The sequence below is a fragment of the Apus apus genome, chromosome 8, assembly GCF_020740795.1.
Source record: "Apus apus isolate bApuApu2 chromosome 8, bApuApu2.pri.cur, whole genome shotgun sequence".
Classification (NCBI taxonomy): domain Eukaryota; kingdom Metazoa; phylum Chordata; class Aves; order Apodiformes; family Apodidae; genus Apus; species Apus apus.
The window spans coordinates 20,661,326-20,681,594 of record NC_067289.1 but is presented as its reverse complement, the minus strand read 5'-3'; the positions used below and the strand labels follow the sequence as shown (position 1 = coordinate 20,681,594).

General features: G+C 36.8%; 1 protein-coding gene across 6 annotated transcripts in view; it reads left to right on the top strand.

Moving 5' to 3' along the window:
• Positions 1-18,954, top strand: part of NLGN1 (neuroligin 1) — a 307,956-nt gene extending 289,002 nt beyond the window's left edge. For 4 of the 6 annotated variants that reach the window (XM_051626756.1, XM_051626754.1, XM_051626758.1 and 1 more), the window contains 3 exons: positions 10,780-10,965; positions 14,566-15,355; positions 16,336-18,954. In XM_051626756.1, the coding sequence (XP_051482716.1) occupies positions 10,780-10,965; positions 14,566-15,355; positions 16,336-17,158 (1,799 nt within the window). In that variant the 3' untranslated portion in view covers positions 17,159-18,954. Of the gene's footprint in view, positions 1-10,779; positions 10,993-14,565; positions 15,356-16,335 lie in introns of all 6 variants that reach the window. The other 2 variants (XM_051626755.1, XM_051626753.1) reach the window with 1 other exon arrangement.
• The last annotated feature ends 1,315 nt before the right edge of the window (positions 18,955-20,269 follow it).

The window sequence follows — 20,269 nt, the reverse complement described above, 5'->3', positions numbered from 1 at the left end:
AATCTTTAAATGTAAAACAATCTCAGTGACTGGGAGCTGGGTGGCATATGTACACACACATTTTTATTTTCAAAGATTTCCAGAATCTTGCCTAAGCTTCCAGCCATCGCACAAACCTCATTATCTGAAACTTCAATTATTTTCTGCTACCCATTAAATATTACTTAGCTTAGCCACTTTGTTGATTCTGTGTCTTGCTAATATCAAAAGCTTAAGGGCCTGGAATCACCCCTTACTTGGTTTGAACTGATAATTATTTTTTTTTTTTTCCTCACTAGAATTAGATTTAGAATAACAATGAGCTTGTAGGTGGGTATATGAATATTTGCAGATGATGTAGTGATGATACCTACGATATTAATTGCAGAATGAAATGAAAGGATGGGACAGAAAACTAGAGCACTGTGTTTGGTTGAAGCTACAGTAGGCAGTCTTTTCACTAATTCTTTTACTGGAACAAAAGAGTTAAAAAATTACCTTTCAGCAACATTTGAGGCCATTACTGGAAACAGGACAGGAATTTTTGTATTGGTACGTTATTGATGAATGAAACTTTATTTAGTGAAACCTGCAGATCAGCACACTGATGCCATGTGTCTGAGAGTGTCCATGCTTACAAAGTATTCCTTACTAATACCTTTAAAAAAGGTACTTCAGCTTTGCTTTTGTAATTTCAAGATGCTAACTGAAAAGCAAATCACAGAGTACTACAACATTTGTGCTTCTGGTACTGCAGAAACCTACTTGGAGTTAATCGGTGATTTTTCACAGACGACGTCTAATCTATAAGTATAAATTACTTTGCATTCTTACTATGCCTTAATTGAAGTGCACCAATGTGAAATTGCAATGGATGAAGCTGCAGTCATTCTATCCTCAGGGAAATTTTGGTGGATTTGAGGCTTCTTTTCCTTCTTTTTCCTAGGACTAAGGACAATCCTTTGTCATCTTGTATTTATTTAAATTGTTGCTAGAAAAGTTAGAGGATACACATATGACCAGGTATTTTATAAGACTGCTTTGCAGAGATACACAGGACTTGTGTGTATGATTTATATTTTAATACATATCTTTTATGCCCTACTGTTTTGTGTAACAGCTGTACAGTCAGCAGTGGCCAAATCCCTCAGGATTCTGCTAGGGAGGAATAGTTTAATAGCAATCATTTTTTTGGTAAATGGCAGTTACTGTCTCTATAACATCTACCTTCATCCCATCCTTGAGTTCTCTTCAGCTCCCCGCCTTTGAGACAGAAAATGTGTGTTGCAGTGCAGTGAAATCATTATGATGAGATAAAGCATTTTGCTCTGTGGAACAGGAAATTCAGACACATCAGAAAGCAAATATGGTACTAGGAGAGGCAGGATGACAGGTAAGAAAGGATCTGGTATACGGTTAATTCTGAGTTACTTTAGATTTTGTCAGAACTGATAGATATTTACCAGAAAAATAGATTCTGTGCCTTTGTCTAGGCATATATGCTCTTACCAATATTTCTGGTGTTAATAGCAAAAAAAATATTATAAGGATCTGGCTAGCACAGGTCCATGTATAAAGATGGTTCTTTACAACATTTTTTATTAGAGGCCTCTCAAAGTTCTTCCCAGAGGCTCAGACAGTCATAAAGTATGTTTGAGTTTGCTCTTAATTGGTTTCCTTTCTTAGTGATCTTTGGCCCCTGAGAAGTAGCCTACAGACTTTTAGAGGTCCACAGGTTTAAGTTGAAAACCTGCTGTATTTCTTAGCTTTCTCACTGTTGGACAAGCCCTTTTCTGATGGTAAGAAAAGATTCAGCATCTCTGCCATTGGAAGCACTAATAACAGCTGCAGTCACAAGCTGTGATACATAACCTGATGTGGCATAATTATGGTGGTGTTGTGGTGTGCTCCAACATGTCTCACTTTACAACTCAAACTGAAATTGGGTTGCTGTTTTTTCTACTTGTTTGTATCTGAAGTTATTCTTACGTGCACGCTAAGATAGCCTGCAGTGTCTTCATGCCTCTAGGTCTTTAGAGGGACAGTGCAGAATGTCATCTTCTGATCACTGTGCTACTGCTGCGTATTGTATTGTGGCAAGGAGACACCTGTGAATGTGATGCCACAGGTAGGTTGAGGACTTGGGGAAACACAGAGAGCACAGTAGATTGTTACCACAGGAGTAAAAATATTGTCAGGTATTCCTGAGGATTTGTCAAGTGGTAAATGGGCTGTGTGCCCCCATGTTTGTTTCAAAGAGCATAGTAGACAGAGATATAAATTCACCTGAAGAACAGAACTGCAAGAATCATGTTAAGACTGATTAAATAAGACAGAGCTTTGCAAAAAGAGATGGGAAGACAAGAGGAAAGGAAGAGGAAGAAAGAGAGAAGGAAGGTATGAAAGTTTTATTTCTCAAACTTTCTCAAAACTTACCCAGATTCCCTGTATATTTAAAGGGTCTGTCTACACTAATTGGCTACAGAAGTCAAGCCTTGATTTTTTAAGTCTCCTGTGTTGTTCAACTTGGACTTTCAAAAATGAGAAAGCATTTTCGTGATGATCTGGAATGATCTCTACCTCTATTATACTGTTCATAAAACTTTCCTGAAGTAAATATTTTCTGACCAGTGACATATTTTTAGCAAGCCTTCAGTCCTCATTTAAAAACACAAGTGATGACATCCTGAATGCAATTCTTGAGAAATTGGTCCAGTGGTTAATCTTTTCTATTTATTTTCAAATAAGGAAATTTGAGTTCACAGTAAATTAGTGTCATAATTTCTGTGTTCCGATTGAAAGATTGCACTTTGAAATAGCTGCTAGGCTTCTAACTGGTGATTTTATTATACAGTTATACAGGAAAATTTCTGACTTCCCTTTCATCAGCTCATAGAAAATGTATTATCATTGATTGGACCCTCATTCCAGATCTCAACACTGTGAAGAAGTATCTAAGATTGTGGTGCTGTCCCTCTCAGTGGAACTTATAATTACGTGTTCTTAATTTCTAAAATATGAATTTTCCCTCCTAGTGAAATTAAATTTGTCCCTTCTTTCATCCACATACACGTTCAAAATGCTGAAATACTGAGTGGGATTACTGAAAACATATACCTGCAACCAGAGGGACCATTTTAAAGCAAATATGATTTCCAAGCCCAAGCTAGACAAAATGCTCTCTGGCATGTAACAATCAATTAAAGTGTGCTACCTAAAAGAGATTTTGGAAACCTGAATCTGAACCACATGTAGTTCTGAGTAGCTGCACATATGAAACAGTTCATTATATAGCAAAAAAATTCTCAAATGTCTTGGGTAGAAAGATCTTCAAGGACCATCTGAACTATCTTGAGCTAATGAACTCATTTTACCCAGATTTTTAAGGAAAATAGAAAGGAGAGTGGAGAATTGGGTCAATTTCAATTTTTAAAGCCTGGTATTGGTTAACTCTCCACTTAAACATGTTTTCCAGGGTTGTAGCTGCTTTAACTGTACCATCTAAAATTAAGTGATGGCAAATGGCATGAAAGGCCAGCATATCTTAATGCCTTGTCTCTCATCTTATGGAAATGGTGAAAGACTATAGTAGAGGACAGATATTTGATGCAATGTGCTGTGGGCTACTTAATTTCGCATATTGCGCTAATCAGAGTAAGTAGGACTGGAACAGCTGTGCACTCAGTCCTGGTGAAGGCAGGAATCTCTCCCTCGAGGCATTGCTTTCTTCTGCCAAGTTGGAAAGTCAAATGATGGCTTTGGCTACGGACTTCTCTCCTGTCTAGTCTCTCTTTACCATTTGGGCTTTTGCTCAGTGTATGAGAGAGAATCAGTATGGTTTGGATTTTTATTATTTCACACTTCATCTTGTAATAAGATTTGGTTTTACCCATGCTGCCTTCTAGAGACTATTATTTTATTTATATTTGTACTAGAGTTCTCAAAGACAGTGGTTTATAAGAGCACTGGCCAGGCAAGTTGGTACTTGTGGTATTTTTAAGCAATTCTACCTCACAGATGAAGCACTTTGGTTTGCTAAGTTAATTAATTACTGTAGATGTTTCTGAATGCTTGCAATAGGGTTTATTGTTCATACACTTAACCTTGAGCTTTTGTTCTTACAGTAACACAGCTTAAGACAGTTGAAATAGTTGAGCTGTTTCTTAGTTTTTTACCGAGAGACTGAGGTTGTGGAAATAGTAGGAACAACTACAAACAAAAATCTTTTCAGTTTCTGGGGTGTTCTCTTTGAATCAGTCATACAGTCCAGCCATATCAAATGGATGGATTTTCGTTCTATAAGTCTTTGTTTAAAAAGAAATACAAATAAATTAAAATTCCACATCACTAGAACATTTGCAATTAAACTGATCTCATATCAGAATCCTTCCTGATCTCCCCTATCACTTTGATCAGTGTTATATGGAACATTCAGCTCTTTTGGTAGTTGTAACTTGATCACTGCAGAAATGCAAGGTCTAACTCCTTCTAAACCAGAGTTTTGGGCTGAAAAATCAGTGTAGGCTACTTGTATGTAGGATACTTCCCTTAATTTATAAAGTTTATGATATGACATTGGAAAATAAAAGTTAGTTTTTGAACAACTTATGTGACCAGTCATATAACCTCACTACGTGAAAATTGAATAATTTGAAAATATATGCATATAATGCATATGTAATTATATATAATCATAGAATAACAGAATGGTTTGGGTTAGAAGGAACCCTAAAATACCATCTAGTCCAACCCCTATGCAGTGAACGGGGACATCTTCAGCTGGCTCAGGTTGCTCAGAGCCCCATCTGACCTGACAATGAACATCTGTTAACAGATATTTTGCAACAAAACATTTGTCTTCTAATTATTTACCAGTACAGGCTGTCCACCTCCAAAGATTCTGACATATCAATTTATCTTCTATACATAAAATTAAAATAAAATCTGTACATAAATACAGTGTCTCATGCATCTTAAAAAGCCAGGAAAGGTGTAGCATGACACTTCACACATGTCATGGGGTTAAGCTAAAATCTTGTGCTTCTCGAATCATGACTTATATTACCAACAAGTATTTGGCAGAAAGCTACAGAAACAGGTGAGTACTTTGCTAATGTTGTAATTGCTTTTTTGTATATTAAATTAACTTGGTGCAAAACTCTTGATGGAGCAGCATTTTCAGAAGACCTGCTTATCTGATTCTGGAGCAGAAGTATATTGCAGATACCTATGAAATAGTATTTTGCTTGCTCTGAATAGTTTAAATTCTCCTATATCTTCCTTATGGGAATTCCTAGCCTTCTTATTCACCCTACCTTTTGTCCATTACTAAAATAGGCTATTAATATTAGGATGTGCTGGTCAGCAAAGCAAGAAGCAGTATCCTCTGCTTCATGAATATCACATATACATTAATGTTCATGGTGCTGATGCTCACGTAATTCATTCGGATTAGTTAGCTGATGTGAATTCAAGAGAGATCTCTAAGATGAAAATAAATGAGCTCTTTAAGTTTAACCATATTGCTTAAAATCTGCTTATCTTGCTCACATTTCTAACTGAGTGGGTATAGTTTAAAGGGCAACAGAAATTTTCTGTACATGGCAATTACCATTCAATATAAATAGAGGGTTTCAAACTAAAGTCCCAATCAAGGAACTTGTAATCCAGAGGGAATATGAGTTCTTCCTTCCAATATGTCCTGCATTCTTCCACCATGCATTGATGTACCTGTACTTGTAAAATTTAACATTTGCTTTTAACAAAATAGAATATGTATTTGACTGCACAGGGAGCTGTAACTGGAAACGCAGCTAAATTATTACAACACTTGACTAAGCAGGTGGGTAGTGCTAAAGTCTTGAGCTTTACTGCTTTCAGTAACACAGCTCTTTAAAATTCTTTAAAAAACCCACATTGTTTAAGCACATCAGACCAGTTTTTATAAGCTCTTGTGTTTTATTTTAAAGTAGCATCTGCTATTGTGTGTTTTCTCACAGGCAGATTTTGTGTGTGTGTGTGTGTCCAAGACATTCTGCCTCTTACTTTCATCCAGCCATGAAGGTTGCTGGGTTGTGAAACACTCTACGTGGACAGATCTCATCAGAGGGAGGTTCTCTGTGATGTGAAATGGCACTTTCATATCCACCGTCCTGCACCTGGTCTTTTAGTGCACCAGCAGGTTGTAGTAGTCCCTTCCATTAAGAAAAGTTCTGTCTTGGCCTTCCCTGCTGCATTAATTTGAATGTTCAAATAAGGCTAGAGCTTAAAATAATTCAGTCTCCTAAGGTTTTCAATAAAATATTTTCACTTTCCCAACTCCATTATTTTATTTACTCTTCAAAAATGCCGGAATCGTATTAGAAAAAGATCTATGAGAATGACAAGCAGAAATCATTACCCAGAGAGATAAGCCTATAAAGCATTAAAATATATCTTAACACAAAATACAGAGCCTGGTTGTGGCAGATTCTGCCTATTTGTCTAACGGACGTGCAACAGAGAAATGGTCCAAATGAGCCTAATAAATCTCTTTCTTAAACTCACAAAAGACCACATCCTCACTTCCATAATTCTATTAGAGTCTGCTTCTTTGGAGGAGATAAAAGAAGGGATAACCTCTCAATTCAGAATATAAAATAGCGATTGTTCAGCTGATGATTGGAATATTTCCAGTAGAAGGACTTAATTATGGAACGAAATTAGCTCAATCTGACCTTTTTAGAGAATAATGCAATAGTAAGGGTTATTTTCCCAACTGTCTTCCTGGAATAACTAAAATAAAGAATAATTTACTTCACTTTTTTTTTGCAAGAGCAAAAGGTGGTAACATATGATAGCAGCATTCTTGCAGAGATGACAGTCCAAGGATAATGATAAGACCACATTTTCAGAGAGGAATAATGCATTTTAATAGTCTAGCTGATGCAGTTTTAAAACAGAGAAGCTTTCAGACACACATGCCCTTTTCAGCAAGAGCAGGTTCACCTCTGTGACTCCAAATTGCTAGTTTCATTTCTTGATATTGTAATGATTGTGGCATATAAATGTATGGTACCTATATTAACTATATTTTGAAAGCTCCTCTTGGGATAAAGGCAAAAATATATTCTTGTAATCTCTATTTTATCTGAATGTGAAATAGGAATTAGTGCTTGCACACACACACCTACAGGTGGGGTGTGTTAACACATTTCTCTACATGTGTTTAGTTAGATGAGTATATCTGTGTTGAGACACTCTTTGCTAGAACAAAAACATCCACAAACTGGAAAGAAAAACCTCCTCTGTTTCATCAGTCCTGGCTCTGATTTCATGACATATTGAATACTTCTAAGCTATGCTGATACTACTGCATACAAGGGGAAAAAAAAAAAAAAAAAAAAAAAAAAAAAAAGGCATGAACAGGTGTTGTTCTTATGGTTCTGAAAAATGAGATAGAAATGTTTTATGTCATGAAAGTCAACATCAATAATCATCCATCTTGTGCAGATATGGAATTCAGCCAACATGGCTCTTGCTGAGGAGGCGTGAGATATTTCTTTTGCATTGGAGCTGTTACTCTGGGCACAAGTCATAATTTGTCTAATACAGATGAATGAGGTGAATATTATTAATGTTTCCCCCTTATTATTTTTTTTCCTCTTTTTTTTTTTTTCGCTCTTTTTTGGTTCTTTTTTTTTTTTTTTTTTTTTTTTCTTTTTTAAATAAACTGAAAGCTCCCCCTTCTGGCACATTTCCTGAACTGAATGCAACTTTCCTGACGGCTACTTTTAGCAACAGGAGACATTTCCTCTTTTGCTGTCTTTTAAGGATCTTTTTCACAAAGAGTCTTTACAACTGGTGTATTTATCATTTCCCGAGGATTTCCCATTTCCCTGTCAAGCTTCGGGGTTGATGTGAACTCATTTAACATAAGGGTATTGTATTAAGGCTTTACTTAAAATTTTCATTTGTTGCTTTGCCAGATAAAAGCTCACTTGCTTTCCACTTTGGTACAGATTATGCAGAGTATAGAAAACACTTCCTTCAGAAAGCTTCAGCGTTAGCATTTGTTTTTCTTCGGGGTGATCACTTTATCTCAGCTATAGCCCTACCATCTGTTTTCCTAATAAATGCCATGGAATCTCTTTGAGAAATCTACAGGATCTTTTTGAGCCAACACTGTAGCTCTGCTGAGAGTAGATCCTGTCCAGGCTCAGGGGCTCTGCAAGCCAGGGAAAGGGGGAAAAGCAAAGAGGGACTTGTTTAGGGTATGATTTTGGCAGCTGTTGTAACTGCTCGCATCTCATTGCTGCCAGTGTTTCAAGGACAGCCAAAGTCAAGTGTTCCTCTAAGCCCTTAAATCAGTGCAGTCACATGCTTAATATGATGAACTGATTTCTCACTCCAGTCATATACTTATGCGTAGGAAGGGAAAGAGTTTCCCAGCATGTGCAGCCACAGGATCCTGTAGTTCCCATAAATTCCAGCATTCTAAATTTGTTACAGTCCCTGGTACCATCCCTCTACTCCAAGCAAGAGGACAAAGGCAGTGACACTGGTTAGAAAGTTTTCATTAGACTTGCTACCATAGATTCAAAGACAGCATCTCTCTGTGTTCTTAAAAACGATTCAAGGGGGACAATATTTTAGTGGAGAGTGAAGACAGGAATGAATATTCCTGTGCAGGAAGCATTATACTGGGGTCATCCACAGAGGTGCGCCCACCAGTCCCTCTGGCTTCAAGTTATGCCAGGGGAGGTTTAAGTAGAATGTTAGGAAAAACTTACAGAAAGGGTTACTAACCACTGTCATGTTTTAGCGGTGGGCTGGTGGAGACACATTAATAAAGTTAGTTAAAAGGTGATCATATGGGTCAGACCTGAACAAGTCTATGATTCTACACTGAAGAAAAATGAAGAAGGTGAAGCAGAGTAAAATACCCTATTAATCTCAACTCAGTACTGAGCTGTAATAGTAAAATGATAATGAATCAATTATATTTATTACTTTCATTCTGGGCTTTCCCTGGGTATCAAGGTGGTGTTTTCTTCTATGGCAGTGATGCTACTTTGCTTTTGTCACACAGTAAAGTAGTAAATGTGGCAGGTTTTAGTTGTAGAATAGTGGTTATTTGAAAGTCTGGTATCACAGTAACAATTTACTATGGCTGCAGTGAATGAAGTACACCCATTAGACGTGGTACATTAGGTCTGAAAGTGGGATAATTGCTGGCCTGGCACCTCATGCCACTTTCCTGTTCCCTCTCCATGGTAACAAAACCCAGGACTGACCTGCACAAACAAAGCTGCTCGGCCTAAACGGAGCACGGCTCAACCAGGGAGGCAGCACAGCCAATTGGCTTGCGGGGCAGCTCACAGCAAGGAGGGGTGTTAGTGGATGTGTCTACACATACACCCAAACACCTCATGTAAGCTTGCCATTTGTGGTCAAATCAGAATAAAGTGGCAAATGACATATTTATTATGTACATGGCTGCAGATACAAGCACATGTTTGTCTATGTTCTTGTTAAATTCTTACATCATATGTGTAGACACATGGATGTATTTCTTCTAAAAAATGTGTCAAAAGCTGCTTTTATTGTCATTATGAAACAGCAGGACTCCTTTGAGAACCATTTGTCTGAGAAACTACTGTAAAATTCTTTTGAGTAGGCTGTCTGCACTCCAGAGAGTTAAATCAGTAGAACATTGACGAGATTGGAAGACTCACTAATATCTAATTAATGTGGAAATAATTGTTCTAATGGTTGCATTTCTTGACAAAGCATGCGCTGAAAAACAGTTACGCTGTCGATTTACTGAGTATCTAAATCAGTTTGATATGCAAATGGAGGTGCTGGGCTACTTCATAATGCTGGTATAATTTAAACATTAGTTTATTAAGCTGAGAATATTGGAAATGTCACAAATGGGATCCAAAAGCAAAGCAATGTCTTTCATCAACAAAGGCTTCCTTCAAAGTTTATATTGTCCATCATTTAGAGGCAGGAGGCTCTAATGACAGGAGGAACAGCAGTACTAAATACCAGGGTATGTCTGGGGTAATGTAAGACACTCGTTCCTCTACCTGACACGTTCCACTTTTTTTCTTCCAGTGTGAATAAAAGAAAGAATTCTTGTGTTCTCCAGATTACCCTTGAGCTCTTATCTTCCTGATTTTAAGAAAGATCACGGGGTCATGGAAACAGCTTAACATGTCTTTATCCACTTAATGTAGATTCAATTAACTCAGGTTACTGACTGTGGGCTGGAGCTCGGGAAGTTGGGAGCTGCTCGCATTGTTCAACCCAGCTTGTCCTATTCCATAAGCTGCAGTTCTGGGGGGAGAAATAAAAGAAAAGATAGCGTGTTTTCTGGACATAACCAAACTCAGTCTCCAGGGAAGTGGAATCATTGCCTCTCAGACGTATGCAAAGCTCATTGTTGCATCTAAGTACAGAAATGCAAGACACAGTTGACCAAATCACTTGCCACATGGTTGCAGCATATCTGCTTGCTAACCCTTTATTCTGAAGCTCATGCTTTGGGAGTTTTTGGGAGCAATATGTTAAGACTTAGATGAATATTTTGCCTGGGATGTGTCTTCATCTTCCCTACATTAATATGACGTGAGAATACCAAAGAATTTGTTTCCAGAAGAATGCAAAATTGCAAGTTATTGACCAGTGAGTATGGAAAATATGTTATGGCATAATATTTAATGGCATCTACATTTGAAATCGTACTTAGAAGATAGCAGAAGGATTACTCAGAAGATCACTTGCTAACCCTTTCTTTTTCATTTACATTCACAGGATTTTTGAGCACTGGGGACCAAGCAGCAAAAGGAAACTATGGCCTTCTTGACCTAATTCAAGCTTTGCGATGGACTAGTGAAAATATTGGGTTCTTTGGTGGTGACCCGTTGAGAATAACTGTTTTTGGATCTGGTGCAGGCGGTTCATGCGTCAATCTGTTGACTTTATCCCATTATTCTGAAGGTAACCGTTGGAGCAATTCAACCAAAGGTATTATGCAGGTTGCAAATTTTGACAATTTTGGTGTCTGCATGCCACCACCATTAGTACTATGTGATGCTCTGTATACTCTCTTTGTTCCTATGAACTTTTCAGTTCAGCTCAATATTAAGCAAGCTTTTTAAAGGCTGTACGAGATGCCTTCTCCCTCAGTTTTTCTGTGCATGTTAAAATTTTGGGTGACCTTCTTTTTTTCCTATGGAGCTTTGTAGAAACACTTTCTAGGAGACTTCTAAACAGCATTTTCTTGGTGCATCATTTTTGTCTCTTTTCCTTCCTTCCTAAGGGTGTCCTTTTTGGAAAACCAGTCGGTGATGCTTACAGTAGATGAGGTTGTCTATATTCTGACAGTTGTGAAAGGCATGTTTAGTTTCTCATGAGGAGGAGAATTGAAAGCAAACTAAAGTGACAGTATTTCTCTTAGGCTAACAGCTGAAATGCTTAAAATTATTATTTTGTGTGAAGGAAACAGGTACCGAGTTCAGAAATCTTTTATCTGAAACTGCATGAACTTCACTTGCTGTCATCTAATAAAAGAATGGTTGAATGTTTTGCATGCATGATCCAAAATTGTCAAAGCATCCAAGTTGCAAATGGATTTTCTTCTGTTTTTCCTATTCCATAACTAACACTTTTTCTCTCTAGTTGAGGCAGATAACAGGAAATTAAAAACATGCTCTTTGAGGCATCTAATTTTTTTTTCCTATTTTTGCACCAGTGTTCCACCCAGTTTCTCTCATTTGCATGGGGATTGCATATTGATCACGTTACTTTTGTCTCAGTTGTCACACATTTTTATCTGTATTGTTTAGTTTTGCCAGGGACTTCATGCTGTGCTGGGTGCATACAATCCTCCACTGACTTATATATTGTTGTAACTCTGCGGGAGACTAATTGGACAGCTGTAAAAAATAATTCCACAGACATTAAAAGATCTACATTTACCCAAAGTCATAATGCAGAGCCCACTAAGGGCAATAGAAGTGACAGATTGTTTAGACCAGGCCTTCACTTAAAATGAGGGGAAAAAAAAAATAATCTAGCTTTTACAATAAATGTCTAGTGGAAAATAGTGGTTTAAATTTTAATCTATTTCCACAATTTGATTTTTCATGTAATTTGTAATATTTTTTTTCCATAACTACCTGCTGTTCAATAGAACATACTCATAAACTGGCCTACAGGAACGAGCTGTAAGCATTAACTCATTACACTGCAATCTGAGAGCCACAATGCACCATCTTTTTTCATCAGAACTCATAAAAATGTGTTTTGCTATAGAGGATGTAGCTTAAGGTTGAATGAGGAGATCTGGTTTCTTCTCCACTCTTGACCACTTTTACTTAATCCAACATTTAATGTTTGTGTAGCACTTAGCAAGCCATAGCGTTTATATCAGCACTTTCTCAATAAGTAGCTTACACTTTTGTCCTTGTTTAGAGATATTTAATAAAGCAATAAAAATAGATTTACACCACATGTGAAAAAGAAACATCATGAAGTATCCTGAAATACATCTTTGTGAAAATTCCGTTTTGGCATTTAGTTGCATTTGTTACAATGCCTGGATCCTCTGTGGTAATTCCACTGACTTTGAGCTAATTTATACTAGCCCAATATCTGACCTTGTAAACATGTAAATATATTTTTATTTGCTTTATAGCTCAAGTTCTTTCTTATTTTTTACTCCTCTTTTGCAAGGAAATAATATGTTGGAAATGACTCCTCAAGGAGAGCCTTGAGTTTATGTATTTCAGTCCCTACACCTCTCTGATTTTAAGACTCTTGGATGTGGGCCTAATACAGGCTAGAATGATTTTCAAATTCCTCAGAAGCCTGTAAAATATTTCCTGCCAGCAACTTATTCCAACTAACTTCTGAGTGTACCAACTGGTATTGAGATAGAGGCTGTAAAGACACATCTCTGGCTTGATTTAGAGGCTACGGAAGTTTTTTTTATCAATAGAAATGTGCTTCTTACCAAAGTAAAACCCATCTTTTTCATTATTGGAATAAAATTCCAAGGTAAGCTGAGCACTTTCACTCTAGTTCCTTTAGTGGGCCTATCCAGCTATTCATTAAGCATTGGACCTAAGATACATTCTTAGCAAAATGAAGTGAGGCCAGATGTCAGTTCCAGTCCCTGAGCAACTCTGCCAAAGTCAGTGGAATGAGTCCAAGTGCCTGCCAGCTGAAGTAAACCCAAGTTTCAACCCATATATCTTACACCAGCATAACTTAAATGTGCTATAGAGCATTTCGTATAACCCATAGTGAACTAGAGGAGGTAGGGTCCAGTCTAAAAGGTTTTCCAGTAATCAGTGCAAAAGATGTTCTGATGAAATGAAGTGGATGTACTTCCATGAAAGAAATGAGTATTAGAGGAGAGCATTTTTTCTTTTCTATTATTTTTTTTTTACACAAGGTTCAGAGTCAAGTTATCTTTCAGAACTGGAACTACCCTCCCAAAAGGGAACAGGCAAAAGCAAAGACCCAACACAAAGGTAGCACAAGATGTATGAGAACAAGGCTGGAGTAAAGTCAATAGCAAAAAATTCATTGACTGACTACAGTGGGGTGAGGCTTTCATCCATTATATGCTCAAAAATGCTTACAGAAGGAAAACATCAATTTAAATATATTTTTTTATTTCTATGAGTAGAATTTCTGGTCCAGAGTGCTACTTAAATCAGCATAAATTCCAATGAAGTCATAGAGTGTCTTGGGTGGCAAGGGACCCCTAAAGGTCATCTAGTCCAGCACCCCTACAATAAGCAGGGACACAATATGCAGAGCCAGATCATGCTCTCTCTCTTTTCCCTCTATATGTAAACCTGAACATATGATTAAATCTCTGACTTACTAAGCTAAATAGTATAAAATACGTTTTTCCTTCTTATGTACTTGTGATAATTTAAAACCTTCATTAAAAATACTCATTAGAAGACAGATCTTGAATTAGACACTTATAAATTCAACAGCTGTCTAGTACCTTCTCATCTATTACTCCAGAATATAAACTTTACTGTGATACACAATTCTCAAAAGTACTGCACCTCTCAAACCAAGTTTAATCCCAAACAAAACATTGAAAAGCAGAATATTAAGTTTATTTATGACACAGTTGTAGGTGCACATGCTGCTGGTGGCTTGAGCAATAGCCAGAAACTCAATCCAGCTCAGAGACTTGTTGGCTTTTCCTCCCACCTCTAAATGGCTTTAACTGTAGGAATTTCTTTCAAGTTGATAGTGTGTTCCTACACAAGGTAATGTCACGTGCTTTTTTGGCTTCCTGAGTTTGTTTTGAAAATCTGTTCCTCCAGCTGGACTGCATTGAGGTGGAATCATTTGCTTCAATTTCTGCACATATTGCATTTATTTTGTATACGTTACCTGTAGGTACAATGACAGTCAGATCTCACCATCTTCTGGCTTTAAGAATTACTAAGATTCAAGTACCTCTTCTGTTAAGTTTTCTATTGTTTCAAAGAACTCCTTTGAATCTTTCAAGCATGTAGCTGTTTCAAGGTCACTTCAGTAGTTTTTAAATATTTCTCCCCACAGGACTTTTTCAAAGAGCAATAGCTCAAAGCGGAACAGCTCTCTCCAGCTGGGCAGTTAGTTTTCAGCCTGCAAAATACGCCAGGATGTTGGCTACAAAAGTTGGATGCAACATGTCAGACACTGTAGAATTGGTAGAATGTCTGCAGAAGAAGCCTTACAGAGAACTTGTCGACCAGGACATTCAACCAGCAAGATACCATATAGCCTTTGGACCAGTAATTGATGGCGATGTGATACCAGATGATCCTCAGATATTGATGGAACAAGGAGAATTCCTCAATTACGACATCATGTTGGGAGTTAACCAAGGGGAAGGGTTAAAATTTGTTGAAAATATTGTGGATAGTGAAGATGGCATATCAGCGAGTGATTTTGACTTTGCCGTTTCGAATTTTGTCGATAACTTATACGGATACCCTGAAGGCAAAGATATATTGAGGGAAACTATCAAATTTATGTACACGGACTGGGCAGATCGACACAATCCCGAGACCAGACGGAAAACGCTGCTGGCTTTGTTCACTGATCACCAGTGGGTTGCACCAGCAGTGGCTACAGCAGATCTTCACTCAAATTTTGGATCACCTACATATTTCTATGCCTTCTATCATCACTGCCAGACAGATCAGGTACCTGCCTGGGCAGATGCAGCCCATGGAGATGAGGTTCCTTACGTACTAGGAATCCCCATGATTGGTCCTACTGAATTATTTCCTTGTAATTTCTCCAAAAATGATGTCATGCTGAGTGCAGTGGTGATGACCTACTGGACAAACTTCGCAAAAACTGGGTGAGTACCAGATAACGAATGGTCTTATGTGTAAAGCCTGGATATAAAGATGCAGCGCTTTTCCTTGGGAATGCATCAGTACTTGTAGGAAGAATAAGACATTAAGACTTGGGTTGGATATTTTATTATTGTGCCCCTCATCTTATTTACATATTCTAGCAAAAAGAGGGAAGAATATCTTTGTGATCTTCCTGTTTGAAGAAATAATAAAGAAAATACTTTGTACAGAAAAATAATTAGAGGATCCCCAGAAAAGTGCAAGACTAAGCAATGAACATACATGTAGAGTTAAAAATTATTACATCAGTACCTGACCTCACCTCAGCACTGATAGTATTTTCATCCCATGAGACAGGAAATTACATAAATATTGCATCTTATATAATGCACCTTATTTTAATAATATGTTTTTATTTAAATTGACACTTCTGACTAAAATATGTGTCCTCAAAACTTGAAAAAAATTGTCATTTTTATGAATTCTGCCTTCACTGGTTGTTCAAAACACTATTCTACCTTCTGCCATTGGACTGTAAGTCACTATGTGTTATACTGAGCTGTGCCTGCTGTGGTCTTGCACCTGAGCTCTGGAAGACCACAGATACTGCAGAGGAACTGAAATGCTGAGCTTTATGATACTGGAAAAGAACAGCAAAACTTCATGTCCTCTCCCACTGGTCTGCCCTAGATATTTGCCTGCGTTACCACGTTGCTGGAAACCTGACCTCAGCAGCAAAGGATTTCTGTGTGGGAGCATTTTGGGGAACTAAGGAAGTTGTTGAAGTCTATGTAAAGGACGGGTTCATTTGCATAATGCTGTTTCTAATCAAGATTATTAAGGCCTCTAATTTTAGGAAATAGCATTCTGCTCTGTCCAAAAGCAGATTTAAACATTAAGTATAAAATGTTAATTATGCTAATTTTGTAATTCCTTTTGAAATACTTTGTAACATCCGAGTTTATTTTTATATGTTTTTTAGTGACCCAAATCAACCAGTGCCGCAAGATACGAAATTCATCCATACAAAACCAAATCGTTTTGAAGAAGTAGCATGGACCAGATATTCTCAGAAAGACCAACTGTATCTTCACATTGGATTAAAACCACGAGTTAAAGAACATTATAGGGCCAATAAAGTGAACCTTTGGTTGGAACTGGTACCTCATCTGCACAATCTTAACGACATCTCACAGTATACCTCTACCACAACTAAAGTGCCATCAACTGATAATACTTTCAGACCAACAAGGAAAAATTCTGTTTCTGTTACTTCAGCCTTTCCTACAGCCAAACAAGATGATCCCAAACAACAGCCAAGCCCATTTTCAGTGGATCAAAGGGACTATTCAACAGAATTGAGTGTCACTATTGCAGTTGGTGCATCTTTGCTGTTCCTGAACATTTTGGCTTTTGCAGCGTTGTACTACAAAAAAGACAAGCGGAGACATGATGTTCATAGGAGATGTAGCCCACAACGTACTACTACCAATGATCTTACCCATGCACAAGAAGAGGAGATAATGTCCCTCCAAATGAAGCACACTGACTTGGATCATGAATGTGAGTCCATCCATCCACATGAGGTGGTTCTTAGGACCGCCTGTCCCCCAGACTACACGCTAGCTATGAGAAGGTCTCCTGATGATATTCCCTTAATGACACCCAACACCATCACAATGATCCCCAACACTATACCAGGGATTCAGCCCCTACACACATTCAATACATTTACTGGAGGACAGAACAATACTCTGCCCCATCCTCATCCCCACCCCCATTCACACTCAACAACCAGGGTATAGCCAGACAAGACGAAACAAACTTTATTTTTTGATGGATTACAGTAGGTGATATTACTGAAGATTACTTGGCTTTCAACCTACAAGACTCTTACTATTTAAATATGGAGGAATATTATGTGAATATACATATCAAGAACTTCTGGGGTTTTGAAAAAAATGAATTGTACATATATCAAATGAACTTAAAAAAGAAACAAACAAAACAAAAAAGGAAAAAAAAAACAAACAAAACAAAAAACCCAACTGTTTGCAATTGCTTGAAGCAATTGTCCTGAATGATACGTTTTCATTCACATTCAAGTATTATTTTTTTGAAGATTTAAGTTACATAATGGAATTAGGCATGTGCAACACAAACAGGAAAGAACTATGACTGAAAATGTTAAAAAAAATGTATAAATATGCACAAGGGACACACTAATGGAATGTCAGATAATTTTCACCAATTTTCATTTGGACCTGTTTTATTGTGTAGACCATATTTACATGTTTGAATAAGTACACAAAGCACCAATGCTGTTAAAGCCTTAGAAAGGGGCTCAAGCTGAAATCTGCCAGTCAAAGAAGTTTTACAGCCTGGCAGGTACAACATTATCACATAAGTGCTGTCAGTATAAAAGTTGTGGGAATAAAGGAAACTGGATCTTTTTAGCACGATGTGCATGATAATTTATATGCTTGGTGGCTGTGCTGCTGATTAAGCCGTAATTAAAATTCCTCTCATCCCATTGGAGTTTTTAATAGAAGCTTTCTCCATCAATTGGCAAGACCTAAAGAAGTGTTTTAAAGGGGCAAAAAAGTAATTACAGTAAAATATTTCATGGTAGCTTCAGAAATAGGGGGAATTGCAACATTGTTCTTAAAGGTATTGATGGCATTCTAGGTATAGAGCGGTGAACACTCACTGATACAAATCCCAAAAGATCTGTACTATTCATATTCTTTTTCTTTTGCACCTAAATAATTTCTAACTTGAACATCACTTTAATGGAATCTCCTTTGATGAAGGTTTTATAATTTGCTGTGACTTAGTTACAATATATTTAGATCCAAAAGGTAAGGCAACGTGTGTCCAAAAGTTTAATTTCAATGATTTTCTGTGATATAAAAATGCCCCAATATTGCCACTTTACACCTTTCAGTTTATTGTTTCAACTCATGTTGCATGTTACAAACTTTACTTATAATACTTTGATATAAAGTTATTTCCCTTTTTGCTATACATTAGCTTTGCCATTCAACTGAATTCTCTAGACCAGATGGCAACAGCGTAGAAAAAGAGGCTGTGTAAGAAGGGGGAGAGAGCCAACAACTGGAAATTTAAAAATCTGAATACTTCAAATGCTTGTGTGATTTCAAATGAACGTTCTAAAATCACAGGAAGTTTTTTCATTCCCCTGTTGCTTTCCAGTAATGATACACCATGGTCCTTTCAAAATGTTTGTATATGTAATCAGATGTACATTTATATAAAAGAAATAATTGAGATGGACTTAAGAGCACATCCCTGATAAATACTTTCTCTCTTACCTGTACTATATTTCTATTAGACTAAAGTTATGTGATTTTTTTTTACATTTTTTCAAATTACTAGCAATTTTGATAGTTTGTAAGATAATGCGAAGAACTTTCTCTGACAAACTAACTGCAGTAACAGAAACATTTCTTTTCAGTTACTCTTTTTCAAGAATGAAAGCTTATTACACACAAAAATTGTATACTACTTGATGGAAAATTTCTTTGTACTTCTTGGCCATATTGCTGGTCACTGAGTGAAATAAAGATAATCTGGATAATGAATATTATTCCAATGCTAAGAGACCTGATCTTTGCTCATTAAAGAGCTAAAATGTTTATTGCTGTTTTGTCATTTTTTAATGAAGTAATGGTAACTGTCTCAAATAAAGAGTAATATCTTAAGACCAGTCTGGTTTTTGAAGACACGGACATGCCTTCTACAACTAATACAATTGCATATTTTATGGGCCAGTCCCACCTACAGCCCTTTCTTACAGAAATACTGACATTGTAACTGGATGGTGTCTTAGTATTACTCGCAAACCTCCCCTGGTTTTCAGGAATAATAAAAACGCAAATATCAACACTTTAAAAAAAAAAAAAAAAACACCAAAAAAATCCAGCCAACCAAAAAAAACCCCACAAAACCAAAAACACAACCCCAAAAAGCCAAGGGACAGACCTAATTCAAACAAATCTGCAGTATGCTGTGACAGGAAAAAATTACCTGGGTTTCGTATGGTTGATTGAACTTTCATGAATGATTGCTAGGAAGTTCCAAACGTGTTTGCTAACATCAAGCACAAATGTTAAAACTGAAGTTGAAAGTGAAATAAAGTACTGCAATTTCAGTCATTTTATTTAGCTATAAAAAGAAAAAGAAATCCATCTATTTAATTAGTGAGTGTTGCAGTTCCCAGTTTAAAATTAAGCTCTTTTGGTAGAAGCATAAAAATTAGTCTTCAAAATCCAGGGTGGTCTGTGTGCAATTTCTGCCTGATGTGGTTGTGCTTTTAGACTGTGACCTGCCAATGTAAACCAATAAAAAGAATTGTCTGCCATCTGATAATTATTGTTTAATAGGAAGATTGTATTTTGCTATGTTGATGAAACTAAACAAAAAAAATACAAAAATATTGATGGCCATAAACCAAGATATTAATGAAATATGATTTTATGTGCTTTTCTTAACTTTATCAAAACCAAAATAACTTTCTACTATAGTTTATTTGTGGCCATATATCTATATATCTCTATATATACAGTATCTGGTAATTGTTTACTTTTATTAGTTACAAAATAAATGATTTAGGTAAACCAAGCATGACACTACACTTTCTTTCTGTCAGCCAACAGTATTTAAAATGTGAAAGATGAAGGCAACACCACATTCCTGTGATGCAGAAACTGTGAATGATATTGTAGTGGCTGTTTTAGAATGACATTACAGCAGCTGGCCTTCCAAAAGCAAGATGATGTCCCACATTTTAACAGACATTAAGAAAGACCAAGAGCTGGTTTAAAACTGAAACAAAATATAGGAAATTATTTTTGGAATATCTTCATTATGTTTCATGGAATCTAAGTTTTTTC